The sequence below is a fragment of the Phoxinus phoxinus genome (genome assembly GCF_949152265.1).
Source record: "Phoxinus phoxinus genome assembly, chromosome: 20".
NCBI classification, from domain to species: domain Eukaryota; kingdom Metazoa; phylum Chordata; class Actinopteri; order Cypriniformes; family Leuciscidae; genus Phoxinus; species Phoxinus phoxinus.
The window spans coordinates 3,210,603-3,238,557 of record NC_136895.1 but is presented as its reverse complement, the minus strand read 5'-3'; the positions used below and the strand labels follow the sequence as shown (position 1 = coordinate 3,238,557).

Below are 27,955 nucleotides of genomic sequence, written 5' to 3'. Positions count from 1 at the left end.
AGATGTGTCTTTAATCTAGATTTGAACTGACAGAGTGTGTCTGCTTCCCGGACAATGTTAGGAAGACTGTTTCAAAGTTTTGGTGCTAAATAGGAAAAGGATCTACCGCCAGCAGTCGATTTTGATATTCTAGGTATTATTAACTGGCCGGAGTTTTGAGATCACAGTAGACGGGAAGGACTATAATGCGTTAAGAGCTCGCTCAAGAACTGCGGAGCTAAACCATTTAGTGCTTTGTAAGTGATCAGCAATATTTTAAATGTATACGATGTTTAATAGGCAGCCAATGCAGTGTTGACAGAACGGGGCTAATATGGTCATACTTCCTGGTTCTGGTAAAAACTCGAGCTGCTGCGTTTTGAACCAGCTGTAGTTTGTTTATTAAGCGTGCAGGACAACCACCCAGTAGAGCATTACAATAATCTAGCCTTGAGGTCATGAACGCATGAACTAACTGTTCCGCATTATTCATTGAGAGCATATGACGTAATTTAGATATATTTTTAAGATGGAAGAAAGCGGTTTTACAGATACTAGACACATGACTTTCAAATGAAAGATTGGTATCAAAGAGCACACCCAGGTTCCTAACCGACGACGAAGACTTAACAGAGCAGCCATCAAGTGTTAGACAGTACTCTAGGATATTACGTGTGGAAGTTTTTTGTCCAATAATTAGAATCTCTGTTTTTTTCTGAATTTAGTAGTAGGAAATTACTAGTCATCCAATTTTTTATATCAGCTATGCATTCCGTTAATTTTGTGAATTGGTAGGTTTCGTTTGAAGAAATATACAGCTGAGTAGTGAGTATCGTACTGTATTACTGCCTGATGAACGTTACTGTGAACTCGTTAATTCTGGTGTCGGTGAACGGCACGCTCTCTCAGTTTAACTTCGTTCAATAGGGTGCCAGATTTCTATAGAGCCTTCCAGGCAAAAACCGGCTAAGGTAAACCGGCCTTAATATGTAGCGGAAAAACACCCAATCTGGCAACACTAGCCACCAGTGTCTACCGACTCTCCTGTTCGATCTCGTTCATCAAAATGAACTAAACTTTTTTCTGAGTCATTTCATTCATTTAAGGGGCTTTAAATGTTATACTATTAACTGGCAAATTCCCCGAACACATCCATCCACTTGATCATATTCTGAATTATTAAATCATTCAAAAATCGTTTACAGGGAACATAAATAATTACTTTACCTTCCGAGTCTTTCGTTAATTTCTCACGTGACAGATGCAATGAACGGATTCATGAACGACTCCTCACTAAAATCATAACAAAAAGCAGCATGTAGGCGTCGCACGATCATTTAAACGAGTTTTATGACGAGGTCGGTGAGGATGGGAAACATCTGGCGTATAGCTTCAGTGTAAAACTGATCACATAATTGCTGTGGTTCTATAGGCTGTGGCGATCATTTTGAAAAATAATATCTCGCAGCAACATGAAAAAAAAAAGAACTATGAAGTAGTTCATTTTTGAAACTGTGAACTATGAACTGAACTAGTTCATTTTAAAATTTGTGAACTGAACTTTGAACTAGTTCATGTAGAAAGTGAGCTTTCCCAACACTGTCTAGAGCACAATCACTACACTATACAAATTAAAAAGAGCTATAAAATGAGAGCCCCCCCAAGAAAGAAAATAGACAAAAAATATATATATTTGGAGGGAATACATAATCATACAAATCTAGAGTTGCTATCAAGCATTTACTGAGAATGTGTAGCGTGCTGCTGTACTACTGGCGGACTCTAACTGCCACCTATCTACGTCGAGCTTGGCGGACAGCTTCTGCGTTTGGTGGACCTTCATGAGGTGATGAGCTGGTGGTGGTATTGTGGCGCTGCTCAGGGCCCGGTTGTAAAAACCTTTGCCTCTCCTTTTCGCAATACACAACAAGCAACCACAACGGTTGGCATGAACTTGTGGTCAATATCAGACCGTTTGGCCAGCACACGCCATCTCCCCTTGAGGCGTCCAAACGTGTGTTCAACTTTCACACGTGACCCGTTCAAGTGAAGGTTAAACACCGCTTCTTCCTCTGAGAGATTGGGTCCCGTCATCAACCATGGGAGGAGAGGCTGGATCTCCAGCTACCCGGAGGGCACCTGGACACCTCCCATTGCGATTGGGTTTTGGGGATGTCTCTCAGGGAATCTAGAGCAGAATATCCACACAAGGTGTAGAGATAACATGTAGGCTATAACAAATAAGCACAATAATTAACAAAACTGCAGCTAATTGTTGTGATGATACTTCTAGTAGGCTACTCATACATCAATGTGGAGATGAAACATAATATATGAACAGAGGGTTGTTCCATAAAAGACGCTAAGAAAAGCGGGGATTAAACTCCAAAACCCGACTTGAATAAACCTAACAAATAAGTTTGGGCTAAAGCGGTTTTATCATTCAAGTTCACACAATCCCACTTATTTGATCCAGGTTTATCTAGTCTAGATAACTGCGTGTGCGTCTCTTAAGCAGCCCTAGAGGTCGATCATAGGTCAAATCGATCCAGCATCACACAGCGTATGTGTTTGATGCGTTTGAGATGGTGTTTGAAAAACTTACATCTCACAGGAATATTCTCCATCTGTGAATCCTAGAAAGCCAAATAGGAGAGCAATAATTCTGACTAATATATACATTTTGCTTGGAACATTAATAGGCTTTGCAATATTTTATAACACCAGAAATATCTTCTAATTATAATCATTTATCTTTAGGATGTTGGATAAGTTGCAGTGAACTTATATCTCATTACACTCATATATTTTATACTTAAAATTATTTTAAAAAGCATTCTTTTTTTTTGGGAGAAAGCAAGAATGTTTGGTTATTTAGTTTATACAGTGCATTATGGAGAGGATAACATGAAATTTAAGAGCAAAAGTATACATTTTGAAGAATATTCCATAAAATAAATGAATAAATACTAGCCTACATTAACTAAATAACCTTCCCTCCCTTAACTCTGGTTATTTGTTGTTTTATTTATTTACTTACTTAATATTGAATATTTGATATTTAAATAATATTACTTGAATAACTTATTAGGAATTATGTGTCATTATAAGAGTTTGATATAAATATGTATATGTGAATGTTTGATTTTTTCCCATATGTAAAAACTATGTACTTATTGGTTATTGTTCTAATTATGTGTATTTTAGGCTATGTGTTGGTGGGTATTATCACAAAAGAAAAAAGTAGAAGGAAAAATAAGATTTATTGGGGGAAAATATTATGTCTTTAAAGGAACTGTCCATCTGTATAATTGTGTTAAATGTGTTTGAATTGAAATACATAATAAAGCACATAAAATATATATATGCTAAAATATTTGTTGTTGAGCATTAGATGTGCCTTATTTAGAATTTTAAACCTACAATTAACTGTATTTTTATGATAGAAATAACTAAAGGGACTATTGTAGTAAATCAAGTGTAGGTTAATATAACTGATTACTGAGCTCAGATTCATCTTACCAGTTAAAATGTAGTCTGTGCTTTTGTAATTATTTATTTAAAATTTTGTGATTTTAACTTCTGCTTTAATAAGCTTTTTTTTTTTTTTTTAGATTGTAATGTTGTTCTAATAACCATAAACATGTACTACAGCTGCCAAATAAAAGAGATATATCCTGTAGGATATATATTGTGTATATATATAGGCTAAAATGGTAAATGAGACAATATAGACCTAAAAACGTGTTAAATTATATTGTATACTATTGTTTATGTAAAAAAATATATAATAATATATATATATATATATATAACAACGTTAACATAAACATTTCATATACAATTTAACACGTTTATAGGTCTATATTGTCTCATTTATCATTGTAGCCTTATTTAAGTTGATTTTCTTTACTGTATATTTATTTTTGGACTGATAGTGGTTAATAAAGTCAAATAATGGTATGAGAGTGTGTCAGTCATTGTGTTCCCATTGGTCAGTGTTAGAGGATCTGTGTAACACCTGAGGCTTAGCCTGACAGAGACCAGGCTAGTTTCCAGGCTTAGAGTAAAGTTTGAACTATTTTAAGTTTGCTTTATGAAACGGAATCAACCGACAAGAAGTCAGACTAACCAAAATAAGCCTGGCTTGTATTCTAATCTTGTTTTATGGATCAACCCTCTGCATTTTCATTCAATCTATTGATTAAGTGTACCATCTCCCAAGGTAAACAGACGCACCTGTACAGGTCAGAAGTGGTGAAGACTGCGGCGTCATGCGCACTACCGGGGGTGCCGACACAAATGTCCCTTATGATGCAACGATCGTCTACACAGCCCGTAGTACGATTGATGACCAGCACTTTCTATTGACAAAACCCCTGTAGCCTTCAGCAGGGGGTCTAATCTATTGCGCCATATACCTGCGGCACAAGGTGCGCTCTGGAGTTACGCAGAGAGATATCATGCGCCTCATCCACTCCAGGTAGATACATATATCTTCGCATCATCCTCGTTCGTATGGCATTGCACACGGCGTAAACACACTGGTGCACTGGTTTTGCGGACTCCAAACGTTTCGCCTACCACACTGTACTCTGCGCATGTAGCCAGTTTGTAGAGCGCAATGGCGATACGCTTTTCGGTTGGAACCAGAGGGCGAGAGCTTGCGACTTCTGGGGAAAGGGACGGGCCAATAAAATTATACAACAGGTCAAATGTTGTCTTAGTCATACTCTTTGACCAAATGTTTCCAACTATTTTTAAATCGTGAGAAAATTGTGATTTTAACCAAGGAAACAGGGCGTGTGAGCGGGGGTGAGCTGGGAGTCGCCAGCCAATGAGTCATATCCGCGTTACCCTCGGTTTCCGCTCGTACTGCGCGGAGTCCTGAACAAATGCAGGAGTTGTAGTTGTAGCGTCTATCAAGCAACAAACGTTAGCTTGTTTCGCGCAGTCGTTATGAACACAATTATTCTTTACCGATTGCAGCCGGTTCTGTCGACAGAACTCATAACCGTACGGGTCAATTTATATATATTCCAAATGTAGAATTCGGTAATAGTTATGTTTATGTAAAGAAAGTATTATTGCTTTAGGCTTGTTTAGTTTATTGACATTGTTTATCACGTCTGGTGTTTATGGCCATGTAAATAAATATAGCATGTGTTATACATAAAGATTAATCCGTCTTTTGGCAAATGATGTGTGTGTTCAAATGTACTTTTACAACAATTGTTTAGAACACGTAAAACTGTGCTGCGTTATCTATGATAATCAATTTAGTATTAAACCTTACTTTTCTTGCAGTTAATTCATTTTAATGAAATATAAGCATGTCATTAAACGCAACATTTTTAAAAATAGAGCTTTACCTCATCCATGAACATGATTTTTCGATTCCCGTCTGACAGATTTACATCCTCAGTGGAGTTAAAAACAACAGTTCCCATGATTCCACGCTCCTTCACATCGTCATCAAGCTACGCCGCCGTTGTTGTTTGGAATGTAGCGCCATCTAGCTGCAGAAAATATTTCATATTGTACCTTTAATAGTAGTGGAAAGAGCTCTGCCTTTATCCAGGAGGTCCTGAAGGAAACACAGCACGTCTGAAACAGAACACAGGAAAGGAACAATGTTCTTATCTGCGCACCATTCCTCTCAAACTCCCCATTTGAGATTATATAAAGAACGTGTCGAGGCAGCCCTCGCGTTCTGAATCGTCTCAATAACCCTCGGAGGTAACCCGGCTGTGCTCAGATTCACCCTCTCACGGGCCAGGCCCAGAGAGCTAGTTTCTGAGGGGAGGGATGGAATATTTCCTTGCTTGTGAGAGAAGATCCCTGCGCGCTGGTAACGGCCATGGCCGGTCGTAGAGCAGTTGCGCAATCTCCGCCACCCACAGTCTCCCCGGCCAGTAAGGCGTGATCAGAATCATCACATGTCTGCATTCCCGAACCCTCCGTAATGTCGGCTCGATCAAGCTCAACGGCGGGAACGCGTATAGCAACACGTCTGGCCACTCGTGGGCTAGCGCATCCACACCCAATGGTGCATCGTCGCCGGCCAGGGAGAAGAACAGGGGACAGAGCGTGTCTTCGTGCGATGCGTAGAGATCTACGGCAGCCTGGCCGAATCTCTCCCATAACATGAGGATCACCTGGGGGTGGAGTCTCCACTCCCCGTACAGAGGATTCCCTCTGGATAGTAGATCCGCTCCCCTGTTCATTATTCCCGGGACATGAGACCCGCAATCAAGGGATTTGTCGATTGGAAAGATGTGTTTGCCGTCCTTCCTACGGGATTCGGCAAAAGTTTAATTTATCGGCTGGCTCCGATGGTGGCTAAGAAGATGGGACGCAATGAAAACCAATGGAAGGGATGCGCTCACGATCTCTTTTCTCTGAAGCCTCAGATGAACCTTCAGAGCCTTCTTCAGCCTCAGATGAACAGGCTTCTCCAGCCTCAGATGAACACGCTTCTTCAGCCTCAGATGAACACGCTTCTCCAGCCTCAGATGAACACGCTTCTTCAGCCTCAGATGAACAGGCTTCTCCAGCCTCAGATGAACACGCTTCTCCAGCCTCAGATGAACACGCTTCTCCAGCCTCAGATGAACACGCTTCTTCAGCCTCAGATGAAGACGCTTCTTCAGCCTCAGATGAACACGCTTCTCCAGCCTCAGATGAACACGCTTCTTCAGCCTCAGATGAACACGCTTCTCCAGCCTCAGATGAACACGCTTCTCCAGCCTCAGATGAACACGCTTCTCCAGCCTCAGATGAACACGCTTCTCCAGCCTCAGATGAACACGCTTCTTCAGCCTCAGATGAACTCGCTTCTTCAGCCTCAGATGAACACGCTTCTCCAGCCTCAGATGAACACGCTTCTCCAGCCTCAGATGAACACGCTTCTTCAGCCTCAGATGAACACGCTTCTCCAGCCTCAGATGAACACGCTTCTTCAGCCTCAGATGAACACGCTTCTTCAGCCTCAGATGAACTCGCTTCTTCAGCCTCAGATGAACACGCTTCTCCAGCCTCAGATGAACACGCTTCTCCAGCCTCAGATGAACACGCTTCTTCAGCCTCAGATGAACACGCTTCTTCAGCCTCAGATGAACACGCTTCTTCAGCCTCAGATGAACACGCTTCTTCAGCCTCAGATGAACACGCTTCTTCAGCCGGGTCTCTTTCAGCATCTTAACATTTTTTTAAATCAGTCGAGTCGCGTTGCAACCGTGTTATAAAGTTGGGACATGGCCGACAAATGTGAGATTTATTTGCTTTATTGTCGAGATGTAATCCTAAACGGAGAACTTGTTCGTATATACATACAACTTTTGTATTTTATGTGATAGTATTAGATCTAGAGTATGATTACGACAATGAGTTCATGCGTTTATGACCTCAAGGCTAGATTATTGCAATGCTCTACTGGGTGGTTGCCCTGCACGCTTAACAAACAAACTACAGCTGGTTCAAAACGCAGCAGCTCGAGTTCTTACCAGAACCAGGAAGTATGACCATATTAGCCCTGTTCTGTCAACACTGCATTGGCTGCCTATTAAACATTGTATACATTTTTTAAATATTGCTGATTACTTATAAAGCACTAAATGGTTTAGCTCTGCAGTACTTGAGCGAGCTCTTAACGCATTATAGTCCTTCACGTCTACTGCGATCTCAAAATTCCGGCCAGTTAATAATACCTAGAATATCAAAATCGACTGCTGGCGGTAGATCCTTTTCCTACCAACCGGAACTGGACAAATACTCTGATTCATTCTGAACTTCTGACCTGTAATGCTCCTGAATCATAATCATACACTGTTCACTCATTGGCCAGAGGAGAACTGGCCCCCGACTGAGCCTGGGTTCTCCCAAGGTTTTTTCTCCATTCTGTCCCTGATGGAGTTTTGGTTCCTTGCCGCTGTTGCCTTGCCTTCTGGCTTGCTTAGTTGGGGACATTTAATATTCAACAATATTATAGATCTGCCTTAAAGGTGGACGATGATGAAATAGTTTTTTGTATTATTTTCATGTTATCACTGTGAAGCTGCTTTGATACAATCTGTATTGTAAAAAGCGCTATATAAATAAAGGTGACTTGACTTGACTTGACTTGTTGACAACTATGCGTTGTTCAACATTCGTCACTTACTGCGTTGCTCTGTTTGGTTGTAGGTCTATCCAATTGAGTGCCGAGTTTTTTTTCCCTGGTTCGGTTAAGACACGCTTCATAATCAAAGCCCTGTGGAGCAGTATCAGACTCACATTCTGCCTAGAATATGAGTATGACGAAGTCAGGCTAGAACGTTAGACCTTCTCCCCTCATAACAGACCTCGAAGGTGGAGGGGGAGACAAACTCTTGGGGGGCACTAGTGGAAAACTGTCCACATTCCCGCACACGCTGAACTCTGAACTGTCCACACGAACACATTTCACCTCTATATTCCTTTTTCCTTTTCTAAAGTGGAAATACAAGTATACTTTAGGCACACTTTAAATATCTTGCATTTTAAGACTGATATTATACAGTGATATTAAAACACATTTTAAGCATAATATTAATAAATGTGCATTGTGCAATAAAGTAGCCTACTCCACATAAAGTTTAATTATAATATTTATATCAGTAAGACTCAAGCGATATGTCAGTAATGATGGATTTGTAGTATAAAAAATATATGTATTTTAAATACATTTTGGTATCGTTTTTCAAACTGTCTTTATGATAGAGACAGGGAGGAAGTAAGAGTTTAGAATAGCTAAGCAAATAATACTTCTTTACCTCTTTAAACAATAATTCTTAAAACAATGTTTTTTAACTTATTTGTAAACACCTTTTTATTTATTTATTGGTGATTGATAAAAGTAGCCAGGTTCCTGAAGTGTCGCAAGGGGGCGTAGGCTACTAATAACACACACTACACACTACACACTACTCTTCTGTTTCTGCCAGAGACAGATGTGGTAAAGTAGCACTAGTCTAGTATACTAGGAGCCTATGCGGTTCCCACAGTCAGCATCTGTTTATAACGTTAAATCTGATAACCCATTCTATTGACATTGCCTGTTAGTCTACACATTTAATGAGAAATAATGTTACAGTGAAACAGACAGTAAAATGATCTGAAACACATTTCTAGTGTTTCATGTATGCAGTGCAACTTTAAAAGAGAGCATAATAATGATCCATGTCGATGTCGGCCCCAGGCAGGGTTTAGTGGGACAGATCCGCGTGACCTGTCATCGGAAAACCGTCCAAACCTCTCCCATCCGACTGAACTGAAGAGAGGAGGAGTGTGTGTGTGTGTGTGTGCGTGCGCGCTCCTGGCGTGTCACAACAGTACAAACGAGGAATAGGAGACAGCTAACATTCTAGTCTGATGCGAAGCGGTTTAATTTCATACATTTACATGTTTTTTGTTAAGCTATGCGCAACGCCCGCGCGCGCGTGTGTGTGTGCGTGTGCGCGCGCACGTGTGTAAGTAAGTGTTAGTTAGTCAGTCAGCTGTATCGATCTGATGAATGACTGATGTGTGAAGTTCTGCTCTGACTGGATATATCTACAGATTCAATGCAAAGTGTCGGAGCAGAGGAAACATCAGGGTGAGTAATTAGCTACTAATCTAATAAACACAATATATTACTGGATGTTTAGATTCTCAAAATGGACAAATAGGCTATTTATTAATTAGAAGGCTTCACTTCACAAAAATATGTTCTGAGAATGTTTCGCTAACGTTCCCTCAACGTTGTGAAGAAAAACGCTCTATGAACGTTTTGAAAGCATTTTTAAAGTCCAGATAACTGAACCGCGTTCCGTTAATGTCGCCGGTAGAACCAAAGCTCTGAGAACGGTCTCTGTTACCGCGCTAAATCTGCCACTAGTTACCAAAATACTTGGCTTTTTGGATGATCAAAGAAAAAGTTTGTCTTTAATTATCTTATATGCTTGTTAATTAAATTATGTATAGCTTAACTCAAGAAAACGTATCTTATAACGCATAGACTGCATTGAAAAATAAAAATTTTAAAGATAATTTAAATATACAGACTTTATGCAGATTAAGTGTCTCTCTCTGTGAACACACTGTCACTGCTGAACCTGTTCTATAGGTTTTCACGTGACTGCAGACATAACATGATGGAATGCTGTTTTTCTGTCGTGTTTTTATCGCAGTAAAAATGTTTGTTTGGCTAGTTCTGGACTTGATTTCAGACTTGTGCTGGTTTTCAGTTTTGTATGATTTGACATGTGAGAGTCTGTCATGACAGCTGTGGCCATGGATAGGACTATACTTTTATTCCCTGTATATTTAGAGACCGCAACAGATGTCTCGGTGACCTGGTGGGGTTCAGAAGTCCCTCTGTCTATAAAGATATGATCTTGTAAGCCAGAAGGACAGATGAACACTGGTCACGAGACCGCAGATCATCACCTGTCGAGTGTGTTGGCAGGTGTTTCCTCGACCCCATGAGCCCTAATAACTGTCAGATCTGTGAATATCCACAACAAGCAGGTTTTCTGACACCACTGGCCAACCAGAGATGGGACCGGGACGGGCGAGGAGTGCGGCGAAGCGTGCCGAGTCGTAATCCCCATGCTAATGCTTGATGAATGTGTTCAGAATGTCCTTCTGGCCAGCGCTGATCCTCACGGCCCTCTTCCTTGCTGGGATTAGGGAAGTTTTCTTTGGTCTTTTCATGGCAAACCCAGGCCAGGTTCTACAAATGTGTGTGGTTCCCATCGCACCCTTTCTCTCCCACCGATATACCCTATATATCTCATAGAGCTCACGTGTATTATTTGAATGATGATCTCTGTTATGTGAATTAACATAATTACGTAGGTTGTGTTTTAGGGGACAGGTGTCAACATAAATATCACATGGTCTTAGTAATGTTAGTTAGGAATGTCTCCAGTAAGGAATAACTGAGAAAAATTGTGTCATTATGTACTCTTTACCCAACATGTCGTCATTTTCTTAAAATATACATTGCATCATCGCACGCCCTGATTTTGCTGAGCTAGACTCTGCGTCAACATATTGTGTTGATCCTGGAGCAACATTCTGGTCTGGAAACCCTATCCCACCCCTAAACCTGACCCATCCATGAGCTATCCTTAAAATCAGAGGGAATGACGGGTGAATAACCCTGATGTGGAAGCGCCTAACTCTGGTTGTAAGCCTGGACTTGACAGGTAGGATAGGAATGTTGCTCCGGGAACATGTTGCACTTGGTGAAATCATCACCTCAGAGAGTCTGAGAACGGTTTGATAGTCTCTTCAAACCCCTCCTTTCCGTGAGCTTACTCTGCTCTGATTGGTCAGATGGCCCAGTCTGTTGTGATTGGTCTACTCTGCTCTGATTGGTCTGATGGCCCAGTCTGTTGTGATTGGTCTACTCTGCTCTGATTGGTCTGATGGCCCAGTCTGTTGTGATTGGTCTACTCTGATCTGATTTGTCAGATGGCCCAGTCTGTTGTGATTGGTCTAGGGATGGCGAAAACTAAAAAAATTCTTGACCGACCACCGAGCCTCATTAGCCGGTTGAAACCGGTTAACCGATTAGTTTAAAATATGCTGCGCTATTTGAAATAACAGCCATTTCGAGCCGCGCCTGCAATTTTGCAACTCTGTCGCATCTCTCCGCCGCTCTGCCTCCCGCTCACACACACACGGCGCCGGCGCCGCCCTTCCACTCACGTCACTTTTTTAAAATCCCCAACAGCGCGAAACATGAGTCCCGCAAACGCGGCGCCGAGGAGCTTGTATGTAATCGGCGGACAAATGGCTCCTTAGTTTCGAAATGGTTTGGGTACAAGTTGATCGCGTTGAAAATAAAGGTGTTTGTCTAGCATTAGAAGCTCATTTGAAACATTGCCGCGGCTCATTTCAGAAAATGACAGCTCCGAACCGAAGAGACGGCGCTTTAGTTTGAGGTAGTGCTAACAATAATAAAGAAAGATGATGATCATCATCACCTTATCTGTTACCACTGAAATGTATGTAATGTATTTTCATATTTAGCGCTGTATCACACAAGTTGCAACTTACGTTACATCTGTGTCATTCTGTTTGGTGAAATGGTCCCACACACTACTATTTTCTGCACGCTTCCTCCTGTCGTCTGCCCTGGCTCTAACCTCGAGTGTGTTAGCCTGTAGCCTTTACTTTCTGCAAACCTTGTGAGCGCGCGAACCCAAACGCTGTGACCTCGCGCCGAATGTTTTTATTGGTTTATTGGTTTATTAAGTACAAACGGGCGAGTTATGAAAAATTGAGTGAGGGATTTGTTCACTTCACACAGAAAGATCTTGGAATGTGACGGCTAACTGTAGTAGCGTTTAGACCACTCTCTATAATAGACTAATTTAGAGATCACTTTTTTTTTTTTTAACCGACTACCAACAACTTTGATCGGTTAACGTTGATAGGGTCAACCATCGGTCAAACGGTCATCGGTTAACATCCCTAGATTGGTCTACTCTGCTCTGATTGGTCAGATGGCCCAGTCTGTTGTGATTGGTCTACTCTGCTCTGATTGGTCAGATGGCCCAGTCTGTTGTGATTGGTTTACTCTGCTCTGATTGGTCAGATGGCCCAGTCTGTTGTGATTGGTTTACTCTGCTCTGATTGGTCAGATGGCCCAGTCTGTTGTGATTGGTCTACTCTGCTCTGATTGGTCAGATGGCCCAGTCTGTTGTGTTTGGTTTACTCTGCTCTGATTGGTCAGATGGCCCAGTCTGTTGTGATTGGTCTACTCTGCTCTGATTGGTCAGATGGCCCAGTCTGTTGTGATTGGTCTACTCTGCTCTGATTGGTCAGACGACCCAGTCTGTTGTGATTGGTCTACTCTGCTCTGATTGGTCAGATGGCCCAGTCTGTTGTGATTGGTTTACTCTGCTCTGATTGGTCAGATGGCCCAGTCTGTTGTGATTGGTCTACTCTGCTCTGATTGGTCAGATGGCCCAGTCTGTTGTGATTGGTTTACTCTGCTCTGATTGGTCAGATGGCCCAGTCTGTTGTGATTGGTCTACTCTGCTCTGATTGGTCAGATGGCCCAGTCTGTTGTGATTGGTCTACTCTGCTCTGATTGGTCAGATGGCCCAGTCTGTTGTGATTGGTCTACTCTGCTCTGATTGGTCAGACGGCCCAGTCTGTTGTGATTGGTCTACTCTGCTCTGATTGGTCAGATGGCCCAGTCTGTTTTGATTGGTCTACTCTGCTCTGATTGGTCAGATGGCCCAGTCTGTTGTGATTGGTTTACTCTGCTCTGATTGGTCAGATGGCCCAGTCTGTTGTGATTGGTCTACTCTGCTCTGATTGGTCAGATGGCCCAGTCTGTTGTGATTGGTCTACTCTGCTCTGATTGGTCAGACGACCCAGTCTGTTGTGATTGGTCTACTCTGCTCTGATTGGTCAGACGGCCCAGTCTGTTGTGATTGGTCTACTCTGATTGGTCAGATGACCCAGTCTGTTGTGATTGGTCTACTCTGCTCTGATTGATCAGATGACCCAGTCTGTTGTGATTGGTCTACTCTGCTCTGATTGATCAGATGACCCAGTCTGTTGTGATTGGTCTACTCTGCTCTGATTGGTCGATCGCTTACAGCGGTGTAAGAAACAAAACAATTATATATTTTTATATTCTCTATTTTCGTTTATCCATTGAAATTCAAAAATTACATAAAGACAACATAACATCCATATGAACCAAGCGGTTTAATTCGTCTTCTAAACAGACACAATCACTTTATATGATGAACAAATTTAATTTATGCTTTATTCACATATAAATTATTTTATTCAAACATATATGGTAAACATGTTCGATCAAACATGACGCGCAGGAACCAATGAGCTTTGTTCTCACGTCAAGCATTCCTGTTGAGCCTCTGCTCCACTGTTTACTTCTCTGTATGAAAATGAGCAAAAGTCACATGGGTTTGAAATTTCACAGGGGTGTCTAAACAACGACAACATTTTAATTTTGGGGTGAGCTAGGTGAACTGTCCTGATATGAAAAAACAAATGTGAAAGTGAAATTTCCCACACAGAGGTTTGTGAATTCCAGGGTTTTCTCATTTTGAGAAAAGAAACACTTCTATTGCATTCAGAGAGGAAGTAAGAGTTTGCACAGAAAAAACTCCCTTTTCCCCACACAGGGAGTAAACGGTCCGGCGCCGTCTGTGCACTCTTACTCAACGCTCATGCGAGTCTCTCTAGAAGCAGTGTAGCACATGACAGACATGGCCTTCCTCACTTTATAAGCAGACACAGACAGACACAACAACCCTGAACAATACTGATCTAAAACTGGGAACCTAGCAGTGCTAAATGTTACGTTTTATCAATAATAGTTTGAAATATCAATATAATTATGTATACAATGGCAAGTTGCAAGCAGATTGAAACACTTTTGACCATTCGATGTCCAGGAACATCTCGAGGCCATGGTCTCATACAGAGTTTAATAAGCAACAGCATTCCCACACACAGCCTTCTGTCTTCTGTCGGGGTTTCTTCTGAAAATGGCATCAAAATTCCCCTTGGTTATTTTTATGAAGAAATTAATCTGAATAATGTTTGTCTAGCACTGATTGCAATGAAGAAAATTTGAGTTAGTTTTGTACTCTATTACTCTATGTATAATCTGAGTGCTTTTTGATTACTTTTGAACTAACTCGTTTATCACATTGATTTAAATAGGATAATCTTGTACCAAATTGACATAAACATATTTTTCAGTAAATATTACATTACGTCAGGGTTTCCAAAGCACGTTTGTAAGTTGATGAAGAGCTAGTAATTAATTAAATCATGAAAATGTAAAACTGAAAAGATAAAAAATAAGAATTAGGGAGAATCATTACATTTTTGAATAATTTACTTCCATTAGGCTAATCAATAAAAAAGTAACTGTGTTTGAAAACATTACAAGTGCACTACTTTAGTAATTGAGATTCGGCCTGTAGTAATCACTAACCAGCAGTGTTTTATAGGATTGCAGCTTTGAATATAGAGACCCTCCCTATAATGTGTTTTGACCGTACGTTTGCATGGGCTATAGACTCCCAAACTGAAACAAGAGATGCATGTGTATCTTCTATCACATATATAGTTGGTTCCTCCTTTATTTACTGATAACAATACAAGTTTGTGACGGATGATGAGTTTCCCTTCCCAGTTCTGGTCGAGGCTGAAAGTGGCACAGATGGGAAAGGCCTTGAAACATGGGAAGTGAGTAACTGGAAATGTGGAGTCGAGTTACTGGATCAGACTCTCTTACAGCTGTTGACGGCTCAGTTTGCACCTCCTGTTCTTCTCACATACTTTTGCTTTAGCCGTGAGTCCACTCCCTCATGCCCTGCGGCGTGTGAAAAGAGCTTGATTGCCTAATCCGGGCGTCAGTCATCCATTATTACGTTTTGTTGACACTGTTTTTCCATGTTGGAATGGATTCTGTGTCCATCAACTGTCAGTCGTTGAGTGAGGATGGTAAAAGAAGGAGAATATCTCATTCTGGTAAAATGCACATGTCAGTATTTATTTGTACTCCTCCACATTTGGCACTAGTGTTCTGCAGCTGCTGTCCACACGGACCTGGTCTCGCTCAGCTGTGAGGAGCACGACGGTGGGTTTCTGCCCGCATCGCTGTATTGTGTCTGGAGCTGGCCTTGGCAGCGTCAGCAGGGGAAAGTTAGGGACACTCTCGGTTTCTTCTTGTGGTAAAATAGGTGGTTTCTTTATCCTGCATGTGTCACACAAACCATTGTTGGCAGATAAACACTAAAATCACTTTATATTGGCACCGCCGGCGGACCCACAGCCATTACATATTTAAAACAGTAATATCCTATACTAAATCTAAACCAAACTTGACAAACTATATATCATTTGAAAGCTTACAATCAAATATCTCTAGTTTTCATTTTTGACTGATTTTTAAAATACATTACAGAGGAGCCGTAATTTATCAATGTGCAACAAGAATATGTTCATACTCCTGAGGCGTGTTCAGAGGCGTATTTTGAAATAGTGATGAACATGAAAAATCATGAAAGAATGGTAGAAACCTCAGTTTGTTTTCATGCCAAGAGTTCAGAAGAGAGCATCCATTCAATTCTTTTAGAAAAAAAGGTCTGAAAATGTTTCTAATATAAAGAAAACAATAATAGATTCAGCATTAGTGATGTGTCAGCGAGCTATAATGCACACACGTGATCTTCTGTGTTTCTTAGAGGCTGAATTCATTTCAGAATCTGCCAAACTTCCAACACTACTTCTGAATAGGATGTCTACTTCATAAATTGTATGAAAATTGTAAAAATAATGGTTCAGATCACTCAAACAACATATGGAGATGGAGGCGCCCTTATATGGGCAGTAATGTCCACTAGTGGAGAAGTGTGGTACTGCGCCCAAACTAAATCTCACTGAACGCTTATTTCAAGAGATATCAACCGAACATTTGAAACACAACTTGTTCAGATTTTTGCCTTTGATTTTTTTGCAGATTTAGAGTCCACCAGGTTTTGAAAATATATATTTTATATAAAATATGAATAATAAAATTTTTAGCGTTGTACATTTTCATAAACTCAAACTTCTATAACTTTTTTTTTTTTTTTACTTTCTTAATTTGTTTCACTTCTACATAAATCTGCAAAATGTCTTCGTAAAAACAAGACCAATCTTTCTATATTCCAAAGCATTCTTGAATTACAGCCATTTAAGTTCAGAATTTGCATTTTCATGTCTATAAAAAAGGGGGCGCTTGATAAGGGGTTAAGCAAAACATTTCACTTGAAGATGTTTGTGGGTCAATGACGTATAAGGATTTTCGACAGGCCAATTTTAAAAAACAAAATAATAATACCTATTGCAATTGTTCAAACATTAAGGATGTTGTGTACACATAAATTCATATAAAAACATTTAATTTAAGTGATTTTAGTGTTTCTTCATCTAGATGAATATCATAGCCTTAAAAAATGTCATGTGGTGCGACCGAGATTTATCTTAAAATTAATTAATTTCCTTAACATGCTTAACATTTTTTTTACAAGTTCTTAGTAATTAAAGTGTTGCCTTTTTAAATCTAGTTAGACTTTTTCCTGTAAATCACATAAAACGGATAAATGTTTTAAAAAATATCATTCACTTAAGCATACTGTATCAGTTATTCATATTTCAGTCACAGAAATAAGATATTTTATTTTAAATGTAATACAGTGATTGCTTTTATTGGTCGCACCACATGATGAGTGGTTACTCCAAATGACAACAAAGACCTTATATAGTTAAACATCTATTTAAAGAGATCAATGAACAATACATTTTATACAAAAAAATTATTTAAACCAAATTTTATATAAATTTTACAGAATTTTCCTGAACACATTTTATAAAAAAAAATGTTTTTAAATAAAAATCGCATCGCAAACATAAGTGCAACATTTCATTTAACTTGACTTGAATTAGACCAATCAGACCAATCAGCTGGGAGAGAAATGAAGTGACAAATATCTGACACGAATATCCTCTACCTTGATCCAAATTATTTTCAGAGACAAAATTTCTTGACTTTGACTGATAATTAGTATTACTTGTTTTTACAATTAATATTAAGCATTTAAATTCAGTAATAAACAAAAGCTCTAGAATTAACATCTAACTCTTTTAAAGTGCTTACATTTTCATTGTGAACCTTCATAAATGATTGAATAAATTCAGTTGATTCACGTCAGATGTCTTCTTTCTGCTGCCTTTTCAAACTTTCAGTCACAATTGCTGGTTATTCCTTTCTTAGATCAAGTTATAGTTTTATGCTGTTATGAACTAGGAGAGTGAGTCGTAATTAAATCACTCAAACACAACACATACTCATATTTAACCAAAGTATATAGAAATAAAGAAGCCATTGCATCATGAGAGGGTTAAAGCCAACACAGTAAACAGACACCTTTACTGGCTAATTTAAGCGAGAGGTCTAACTTGCCTTCAAACAAAACAAAAAAAAGACCAATTTTTTTCTCTAGCCATAAACATCAACAAAAGATGCAAATCAACAAACAAATTTAAGAAATGCCTATTTTTAGGCAAATTTTGGGATATCGCATAAAACAACAGGGGATGTAAACACCCATAGTATAGGCTTATGCTGGACTTCATTGAACACATTTACCGAAATGTGTTTCAGTAATCCCGAAATCCCTCTATACACACACAAAAAACAGCTGACTTTGCCTCAACAGAGGATGTGATTGGATAGCTGGACTAGCCAGTGGACCAATGACGTCACAGTTTTCGATTCCGCCCGGCAACAGACGGCAACTCTCGCTGATCGGTCTGCACAGCACCACTTCAAGCCGAACACACCTAATGTCTGTCGTCACAATGATCTCCAGAAGCATAATATATGTGTGTGTACTGTGTATAATTATTTTGTAAATATAAATGCATATGCATGTATTTATTTAAGAAATATGTGCATGTATATACTGTATATAAATATATATAGAAATAATTTATATTATATATAAATAACAAATTTTTCTTAAATGTATACATGCATATGTGTGTGTATTTATATATACAAAATAATTATACAAACGCACATATATTATGTAAACACAAGCTTCTTCGATTAATCGTTGCATTAATTTTAATTATAAGTACATAATGAATTACCTCTAAATATATATATTTAAATTAGTGACTCGTTTAATCTGCCTTAAAACAGTGTTTAGCACAACCCTGGTATTGCATGATTTTTCCTCTGAGACACACTCATTTATGATGGAGGGAAAAGAGCACGATTGCAGAAACTTCCAGTTTTATTACTGATATTTTGGATGGAAATAGATATAATCCACATCCACAGATGTAATTAAAAAAGTAAAATAAAGCAAAACATTAATGTTCTGTGGTAATCAACATTATACCACAAATTTTATAGATAGAAGTTGAACCTAGAACATTCAAAGGTGATTTGGAGAATGCGTTTGAGGATGTTTGTATCTTTATCTGGCAGTCATGTGGTAAATATAAGACTTCAGAAGAAGGGTTTTCAACTGATGCCATATTTCTAAGGGCAGAATCTGTCTGATGGCTTTAAAGGGTGAGGCTCTACTGTGTGTGTGTGTGTGTGGCCAGGATCAAGTGTAAACAAATCTTTTCACACACACACACACACACACTCATACGCACACACACTCATGCACATTACACAGTCTATACTCACAAGCACATGATGTCTCTTCATGGAAAAACATTCTGAGAAAAACACATGACAACACATGCCCGATTACTGTCTTTATACATGTATTTACTTCATTATGCAACCTACAATCATGGACTTCACTAAAGCCAGTCCACAGACACATTCATGTTTAGAACGAGTGTAAACCGGTAAAATGTTAGATCAGCTCTGACTGAGTTTAATTTCTCAAATAAATTCTAGAGGCCATTTACTGAATATGAACTTTCTACTCTGTACCTTGAGAACTCTAATATGAAATGCAACTGTTCCCTGAGATTCACTTCTAATGTTATTGTGAGGGTTATGTCTCGTTTGTTCTGTTTGAGTTTGACATTTAGTTGGTTTTCACTCTTTTCTTTGTCTGGGTTCTTTAGTTTGTTGCAATGTTTTTTCATTGATTGATTGAGTTGTATCACCTGTGTCTCGTTTATTTTATTAGTTTGCTTGTGTATTTGAACTCTGTTTTGTTCTGGCCATTGTCTGATCTTGTCTGTGAGTACTGGTTTGTTTGTATTTCTGTTTATATTTAATATAATAACTGCTGGTTTTAGATCCTGCTCATCTCATTCCTTGCTGCAACATTACATTACAGGAGATATGGATCCAGCAGACTTTGATTCTCCTGTCCCTTAATCCAATTAATTTGCCTTGCCTAAATTCATAACGACATCACCACATAGCCTAACACTTGCGACATCACCGACACGTGCGTATGAGGACTCCTTTTATTAATTATTATTAAACCTTTATTTTTACAGGCAAGTCATTAAGAACAAGCTCTTATTTACAATGGTGGCCTGACAAGTGGAATAACCACTTAGGGAAAGGGAAGGAGGGCTAAAATAAATACATTAAATACATACAAGATACAGTTTAAAAAACAACACAGTAGACAACAGACACTTATAACCAGCTAAATGTATAGGTACATAGAAGTGATAATGGATGATAAAAAAATAAAATAAAAAAATAATAATAATAACTATGTAGAGAAGCAGCTGCATATATCCGTGAACAAGGATGATATAATAGTTTTGAATGATGCAATTGAAATGAATGTCTCCAGTTTGATAATATTTTGCAGCGTGTTCCAATCGCGAGCGGCAGCAGATTGAAAAGATGCTAGACCAAAGGCAGAGTTGGTTTTGGGAACGCTTAATTGAAAATGAATTGAGGATCGAGTATTATAAGTGACAGTCTTTGGCTGCAGCAGGTGACCTAAGTAAGGAGGTGAATGGCCAAGAAGGGTCTTGTAAATGAAGGTGAACCAATGAATTTTTCGGCGATTGTGAAGGGAGGGCCAGTTAACAGAAGAATATAGTGCGCAGTGGTGTGTATTGAAAGGAGCATTTGTAGCAAACCTAATAGCAGAATGGTAAAGAGTGTCAAGTTTTGATAGAGTGGACTTGCAAGCAACCCTATATATAGTGTCTCCGTAGTCTAGCATGGGTAGAATGGTCATTTGAATTAGAGTAAGTTTGGCCGAAGTAGTGAAAGAAGAGCGGTTATAAAGGAAACCAAGCTTGGCTTTGACCTTAGATTGCAGCTTTGATATGTGGATGGAGAAAGAAAGTGAAGTTTCCAACCAGATGCCCAAGTACTTATATGCAGTGACTTGTTCTAAAGTAGTCCCATTGCAGGTGGTGATGTTAAGGGCAGGAGGTGGCGTAGCACCCTTACGGTAAAACCACATGATTTTTGTTTTCGAGGTATTAAGAGTGAGTTTGAGTTGTGTAAAGGACTGCTGTAGTTGGGAAAAGCTATCTTGCAGAATAGCCTGAACAGCATCTGGAGAGGAACCTGTGGCATAAAGGATTGTATCATCAGCATATAAGTGAATGAAGGAATTACCAACTGCCTGGGGAATGTTATTAATGTAAATTGATAAAAGTGTAGGCCCAAGGATGGAGCCTTGGGGGACACCCCTAGTAACCGGAAGGGAGTGGGAGAAGAGGTTTTCAAATTTGACACGTTGAACCCGGTGAGAGAGATAATTTGAAAACCAAACCAGTGAGTGATCAGTGACACCAATGCTGCTAAGTCTGTGGATAAGTGTGTTGTGATCCACGAAATCGAAAGCCTTTGCAAGGTCAATGAATATAGCAGCCCAGTGTTGTTTGGTATCTAACGCGGATGTAATGTCATTAAGCACTTTAGTGGTAGCTGTAACACAACCATACCCTAATCGGAAACCAGACTGTGCCCCAGAGATGATACCGTTAACATTGAGATGACTGATTAGTTGTTTATTGACAAGTTTTCCAAAATTTTAGACACACACGGCAAGATGGAGATTGGCCTGTAATTGTTTAGGTCAGCCTGATCACCGCCCTTATACAGAGGAAGCACAACAGCTTCTTTCCAAGCAGGTGGAATCTCGGCTGTATGAAGGGAGAGATTAATGATGGCTGTTAGAGGAGCCGCAATGACAGGGGCAGCAATTTTAATGAAGAAAGCGGCAAGATCATCTGACCCAGCTGCTTTATTGGGGTCCAGAGCAGTCAATTCCTTCAGGACTTCCCCCACTAAAACAGGCCGGATGGAAAAACTGTGAGGAGGTGCTGCAAGGCTGCAGGTATTAGAGGCTGCAGAGGCTATAGCAATATGGTTTAACGCCTTGGAAACAAGGCCAGAATTTATGAAGTGGTGATTGAAAGCTTCAGCCATTGAATTTTTATTAGTAACAATTATGTCATCTATTTTTATGGACAATGGTATGGTCCGAGGTTTGTTTTCAAGTTTTTTTTACTGTATTCCAAAATGCTTTTGGGTTTGCACCACAGAGTGTGAACTGCTCTTTAAAGAAGCCAGCTTTAGCCTCCCTCACCGCTTGTGTGGCCTTGTTCCTGATTTGACGAAATAAAAGATTGTCTTTAGCAGAATGTGACTTGCGTGCTTTGCGCCAGGCTGTATTTTTTTGCTGAAGCAGAATGGCTAGATCACGATTAATCCATGGGCTGTTACGTTTTTTTATGCGTATCTTTTTTTTGGGGGCATGTTTGTTGATCACAGCAGTAAAAAGATCTTTAAACAACAACCATGCATCATTAACAGAGGGAATCAGGTTGACTCTATACCAGTTTACATGGGCCAAATCACGTAAGAAAGCTTGAGCATCAAAATGTTTCAAACTACGTTTAGTAGTGATTACGACAGGCTGTTTAACAGAAAGGTGTTTTCTAACACAGGCAATGAAACAGTGGTCGCTGAGGTCATTGCAAAAAACACCCGATAGGTACATGAGTGGTGCGTTTGTAAACACAACATCTATCAATGTGGCCTTGTCACAACTTTTTGGGTTGTATCTGGTAGGTAGATTTACGATTTGATGAAGGTTTAGGCAGTCAAATTGTTGTACAACTTTCTCAGGGGGCTTAAGCATGTCCCAGTTTAGGTCACCAAGTATGATCAACTCAGACCTGGTGAAAGGGGCAAGAGCATTGCTTAAGGCCTCTAGGGTACATGCTGGTGCAGATGGAGGGCGATAGCAGCCAGCCACAGATAAAGAAAAGCTGTTTGATAGTTTCATGTTAAGAACAAGAAGATCATACTGTTTGGGTATAGACTTTGCCAGGGCTATACTACATTGAAGATGTTCTTTGGTGAAAATTGCCACCCCCCCACCCTTAGATGACCTATCCTGGCGAAACAAGTTGTAACCAGATAAATACAGATCAGGGTAGGGAATAGTTACGCAACCATGTCTCAGTGATCACCAAAACGTCAGGATTAGAACTCTCAACCCAAACTCTAAGCTGGTCCAGTTTAGGTAATATGCTTCTTGCATTTACATGCAAAAACCCAAGGTTATTGCGGTTACAAAAATCATCAAAACAAATGTTATTTGAGGCCACACAATCCGTAGGAAAAACAACACCAGAAAGGACATCAGAAGAAGGGCCAGGGTGGACATGAACATTACCAGAGATCATAAGCAGTAATATAATCAAGGCACGACAGAGCACATCTGAGGCACTACAGTAATGTTGTTTTAACAATACAGTTGTATGCAGTTTGTTAGGTAATGCAATAATTTTAATGAGCGTTCTCATAATAAAACATGACAATAGAGCCAGAGTGACAGAAAATCTGTCCGGCATTAACCCAAAAGTCTGTAGTATCATTAAAGAGGCAGAGTCTCTATCAAATGAATATACTTTGTCTGTTTTACTGCCTAACTGAGCATAGTCATGTTGTTTGATTGCACATAGAGTAACACAAGGTACTGAGAAATATGAGAAAAGTGCAGAAAAAATGAAAAATAGTCGGAATGTATCCATGGTTCAGCAGAAAACAGAAAAAGTCAGCAACAAGACCTTGTTCTAGAGAGGCTTGCACTTACTTCAATGCAATGTACTGTCAATTATCCAGACACCAGGTAGTGGCTGGCAAATGGGGCCAGCAACAAGGTATCCGGAAAGTGGCTAGCAAGTTGAGCTAGCAGCAGGATCCAGGTGGTAGCTAGCAAGGGCATCCAGGTGGTAGCTACCAGCAACAGGCTAGCAACAGAGCATCCAGGTGATGGCTAGCAGGCAAAGCTACCAGCAGCAGGCTATGAAGCAAAGCTACCAGCAGCAGGCTATGAAGCAAGGCTACCAACAGCAGACTAGCAGCAGAGTTACCAGAAGCAGGGTAGCAACAGGGCATCCAAGAGGCAGCTAGCAAGCAGGATACTGACAACAGGCTAGCAGCAGTAATTCCAACAGCAGGCTAGCAATAGATCATGCAGGTGGTGACTAGCTGTGGGGCAATCTGCAGCAGGCTAACAAGCAAGGCTACCTGTTAGCAGGCTGCTAGCAGGGCATCCAGGTGGTGGCTAGCAAGCAGGGCTATCAGGTGGTCAATGTCCAGGTTTTAAGTTCGAAATTCAGCCTTATCCGCTATTAGAATAATCCCAGTATGGAAGAGAATGTCCTGTTTCTCAAGAGTATACTCATTGAAGTTTAAAAGACATAAAAACATCACACAAAAAAAACTAAAATCTTGAGATCTCAAACACTGAGATCCACACATAGGTGTGGCTTGGCTGCCATCTTGGATTCTTGACTTGATGCCAGTCCCCCCTCTAAGAAAGTGTTTTTAAAACGGACAAAAAAAACTACATCCCACATCAAAATTAAATTGCTAGGTGATCCATTCACAAGTTGTCGAGAGTGCTTGTTTTAACGGACGCATCATTCTTATACAGAGCCAAGATGAAGACGGCATCGTTGTTCGTCAGCATTTTGTTTCCATAGCACATAGTTCACGAACACAGCACAACTCTGCCGTCTGTGAAAATCAAAAGCAGTTTCAAACACTTGTTTAACAAGAAATATTCTTCTATTTTTTTCACTGTCATTAATGTAGGTCCACAAGAGAAATATTAAGCCAGTAAATTAAGATAGTTGCTATACCGCTATCTCCATCGTCGTCTCTGAGAGAATGTGACGTTAATGCAGCGACAGATGCCGAGAGCTCAGTCCGGTTCTGCTTTCGCGGTCAGGGAGTGAGCGCGTTTACATGCACGTTCTTAACCTGATTATGCGGAGTAAACTGACAGTGCATGTGGTCATGTAAACCCATTAACCGTTTTCCTTTATCGGAGTCAAGTCATAAGGTTAAGCATAAACCGATCTTTTTAAAACACATTAACCCGCGTTATTTGGACTTATTGAAGTGTGCATATGTGAAGTGCATCCAGACAGAGAGAGCACTGGTAGGAGGACATAGGCCTACATCACAAACTCCAACTCTTTCGTTACCCAAGAAATTATTCAAAAAAACTTGTTCCCGTCTCGTGCAGAAATACAGTCAAAATGCTGCATCTGTAACGGCATGAGAGGATCTCCGCAAATTTCCCGCCGACATGTTGAAATACTCTGAGTCAGATACAAAAATGATTTACCTCTTTATACCGGGACATAACCTGATTTAGCCTATTAATAAACACTCCACCTTTGCTAGCAAAATAGAAAAAGATTCTCATTTATAGAACGAAGTAATGAAACAAGCAAATTAATAAATAAATAAGAGCCGAATGCGCTCGTGCAAACACTAACTACTATCCCTCAGGTGAGAGCAAAGTAAAAGCTTCTTACCTGTCTCTTTCAGTCAGTCTCGCGAATGCATCACAAAGCACAGCTCACGATTAGCGCGTTCAGTTCCCTGGAGAACTGGACACACGTGCTCCTCACCCAAACAAATAACGCACAAGTCGTGTGTCCTCAAGTGCTGTCTGTTACTTTCTGAAACCCTTGGCTGAGTGATCGTCCTCACACGTGCATAAACAAACTTATCCTCGTCCCAGGACGCAATGCGAGGTCCCATTCAAAAGGGAACTTTATTTTTTATTGTGTGAGCCAAACTGGACAAAATGTTTAGATGCTTTTTCACAATAGCAGTCAACCCTGGAAATTTCATTTCATTTTTGTTTTATTTTTGTTTGTACTTTTTTAATTACTATACTATACAAGAATGTCAGTTTTAAACGTTTTAGATGGAGGTTTCATATGAAAAGTTCCACATTTTCTTGGAAAAGTCAATACTGTACCGTACACAGAAAAATAATATACATATTTATATGCATATAAATATGCATAAGGTATACTTATGTATATGTAAACAATTTGTTTCAAGTAAACATTTGCATGTCCATTTTACAAATAAAGACATTTTGTCAATATTATTACAGATTGTAATAATGGATAATTTTGCACGTGATGGCTCAGAAGTTGTAGAGTTTGACAATTCCACTAAGAATAAACTCATCAGTTATCAACAAGATGTGTTATCAACAAATTTAGTTATTTGTGCAAATTGTAGACTTTTCACACATTGTCAAAACACATTTCTAAATTAATAAAAATTAAAATGTAGTGTGAACAATAAATCTCATCTGAGAATTGAGCTAAAGTGATTGAAAAAAAAAATTGTACAAGTGTTTATTATGAAAAATAACGTTATATTTTTCTCATTTTCTCAGACAGCAAAAAAAAAAAGATTGCTGAAAATTATGATTTTCACATGCATGTTCATTGCTCAATTAAACAAAAAAAAAAATTGCCAATACAGTGGTTGTACTGCGTAAATTGAGATTTATGGCTGAAAAGCTGAAATTTTAAAACACTTGCTGACTTTGTAAATGGTTACAGAAAAAATACTGGCCATCGTACACTAAACGACTGAGAATCATATTCTTCTGAATGCAACAAACTCACTCACAAATAAAAACAATATGTGCAATGTATATATATATATATATGTAAGAGCGCAGTTAAACAACAAGGCTAGGCTAATAGTTGACTCGAAACTTAAAAGACGCCGTTTTATCGTGAGTCTCCGTGGCAAGTCTGCCCGGGATTGTCCCAACATGTCCAGGATTCGGCTTTTGCGTTCTTCAGTCGCCATTCATCATGTTTCCTGCAGCGAGCGGGACGAGACTGACGGCCGCGGGAGAACGGCGAGCGGGACGACACTGACGGCCACGGGAGAACGGCGAGCGGGACGAGACTGACGGCCACGGGAGAACGGCGAGCGGGACGAGACTGACGGCCACGGGAGAACGGCGAGCAGGACGAGATTGACGGCCGCGGGAGAACGGCGAGCGGGACGAGACTGACGGCCACGGGAGAACGGCGAGCGGGACGAGACTGACGGCCGCGGGAGAACGGCGAGCGGGACGAGACTGACGGCCGCGGGAGAACGGCGAGCGGGACGAGATTGACGGCCGCGGGAGAACGGCGAGCGGGACGAGATTGACGGCCGCGGGAGAACGGCGAGCGGGACGAGACTGACGGCCGCGGGAGAACGGCGAGCAGGACGAGACTGACGGCCGCGGGAGAACGGCGAGCGGGACGAGACTGGCGGCCGCGGGAGAACGGCGAGCAGGACGAGATTGACGGCCGCGGGAGAACGGCGGGCGGGACGAGACTGACGGCCGCGGGAGAACGGCGGGCGGGACGAGACTGACGGCCGCGGGAGAACGGCGAGCGGGACGAGACTGACGGCCGCGGGAGAACGGCGAGCGGGACGAGATTGACGGCCGCAGGAGAACGGCGAGCGGGACGAGACTGACGGCCGCGGGAGAACGGCGAGCAGGACGAGATTGACGGCCGCAGGAGAACGGCGAGCGGGACGAGACCGACGGCCGCGGGAGAACGGCGAGCGGGACGAGACTGACGGCCGCGGGAGAACGGCGAGCGGGACGAGACCGACGGCCGCGGGAGAACGGCGAGCGGGACGAGACTGACGGCCACGGGAGAACGGCGAGCGGGACGAGACTGACGGCCGCGGGAGAACGGCGAGCGGGACGAGACTGACGGCCACGGGAGAACGGCGAGCGGGACGAGACTGACGGCCGCGGGAGAACGGCGAGCGGGACGAGACTGACGGCCGCGGGAGAACGGCGAGTGGGACGAGACTGACGGCCGCGGGAGAACGGCGAGTGGGACGAGACTGACGGCCGCGGGAGAACGGCGAGCGGGACGAGACTGACGACCGCAGGAGAATGGCGAGCGGGACGAGACTGACGGCCGCGGGAGAACGGCGAGTGGGACGAGACTGACGGCCGCGGGAGAACGGCGAGCGGGACGAGACTGACGGCCGCGGGAGAACGGCGAGCGGGACGAGACCGACGGCCACGGGAGAACGACGAGCGGGGCGAGACTGACGGCCGCGGGAGAACGGCGAGCGGGACGAGACTGACGGCCGAGGGAGAAC

General features: G+C 41.1%; 1 protein-coding gene across 1 annotated transcript in view; it reads left to right on the top strand.

The window, feature by feature from the left end:
• Positions 1 to 9,401: 9,401 nt before the first annotated feature.
• Positions 9,402 to 27,955, top strand: part of arhgef3 (Rho guanine nucleotide exchange factor (GEF) 3) — a 102,739-nt gene continuing 84,185 nt past the window's right edge. Inside the window, exons 1-2 of the mRNA XM_079594001.1 lie at positions 9,402 to 9,471; positions 9,556 to 9,592. Coding sequence (XP_079450127.1) covers positions 9,417 to 9,471; positions 9,556 to 9,592 — 92 coding nt within the window. The 5' untranslated portion in view covers positions 9,402 to 9,416. The remainder of the gene's footprint in view (positions 9,472 to 9,555; positions 9,593 to 27,955) is intronic.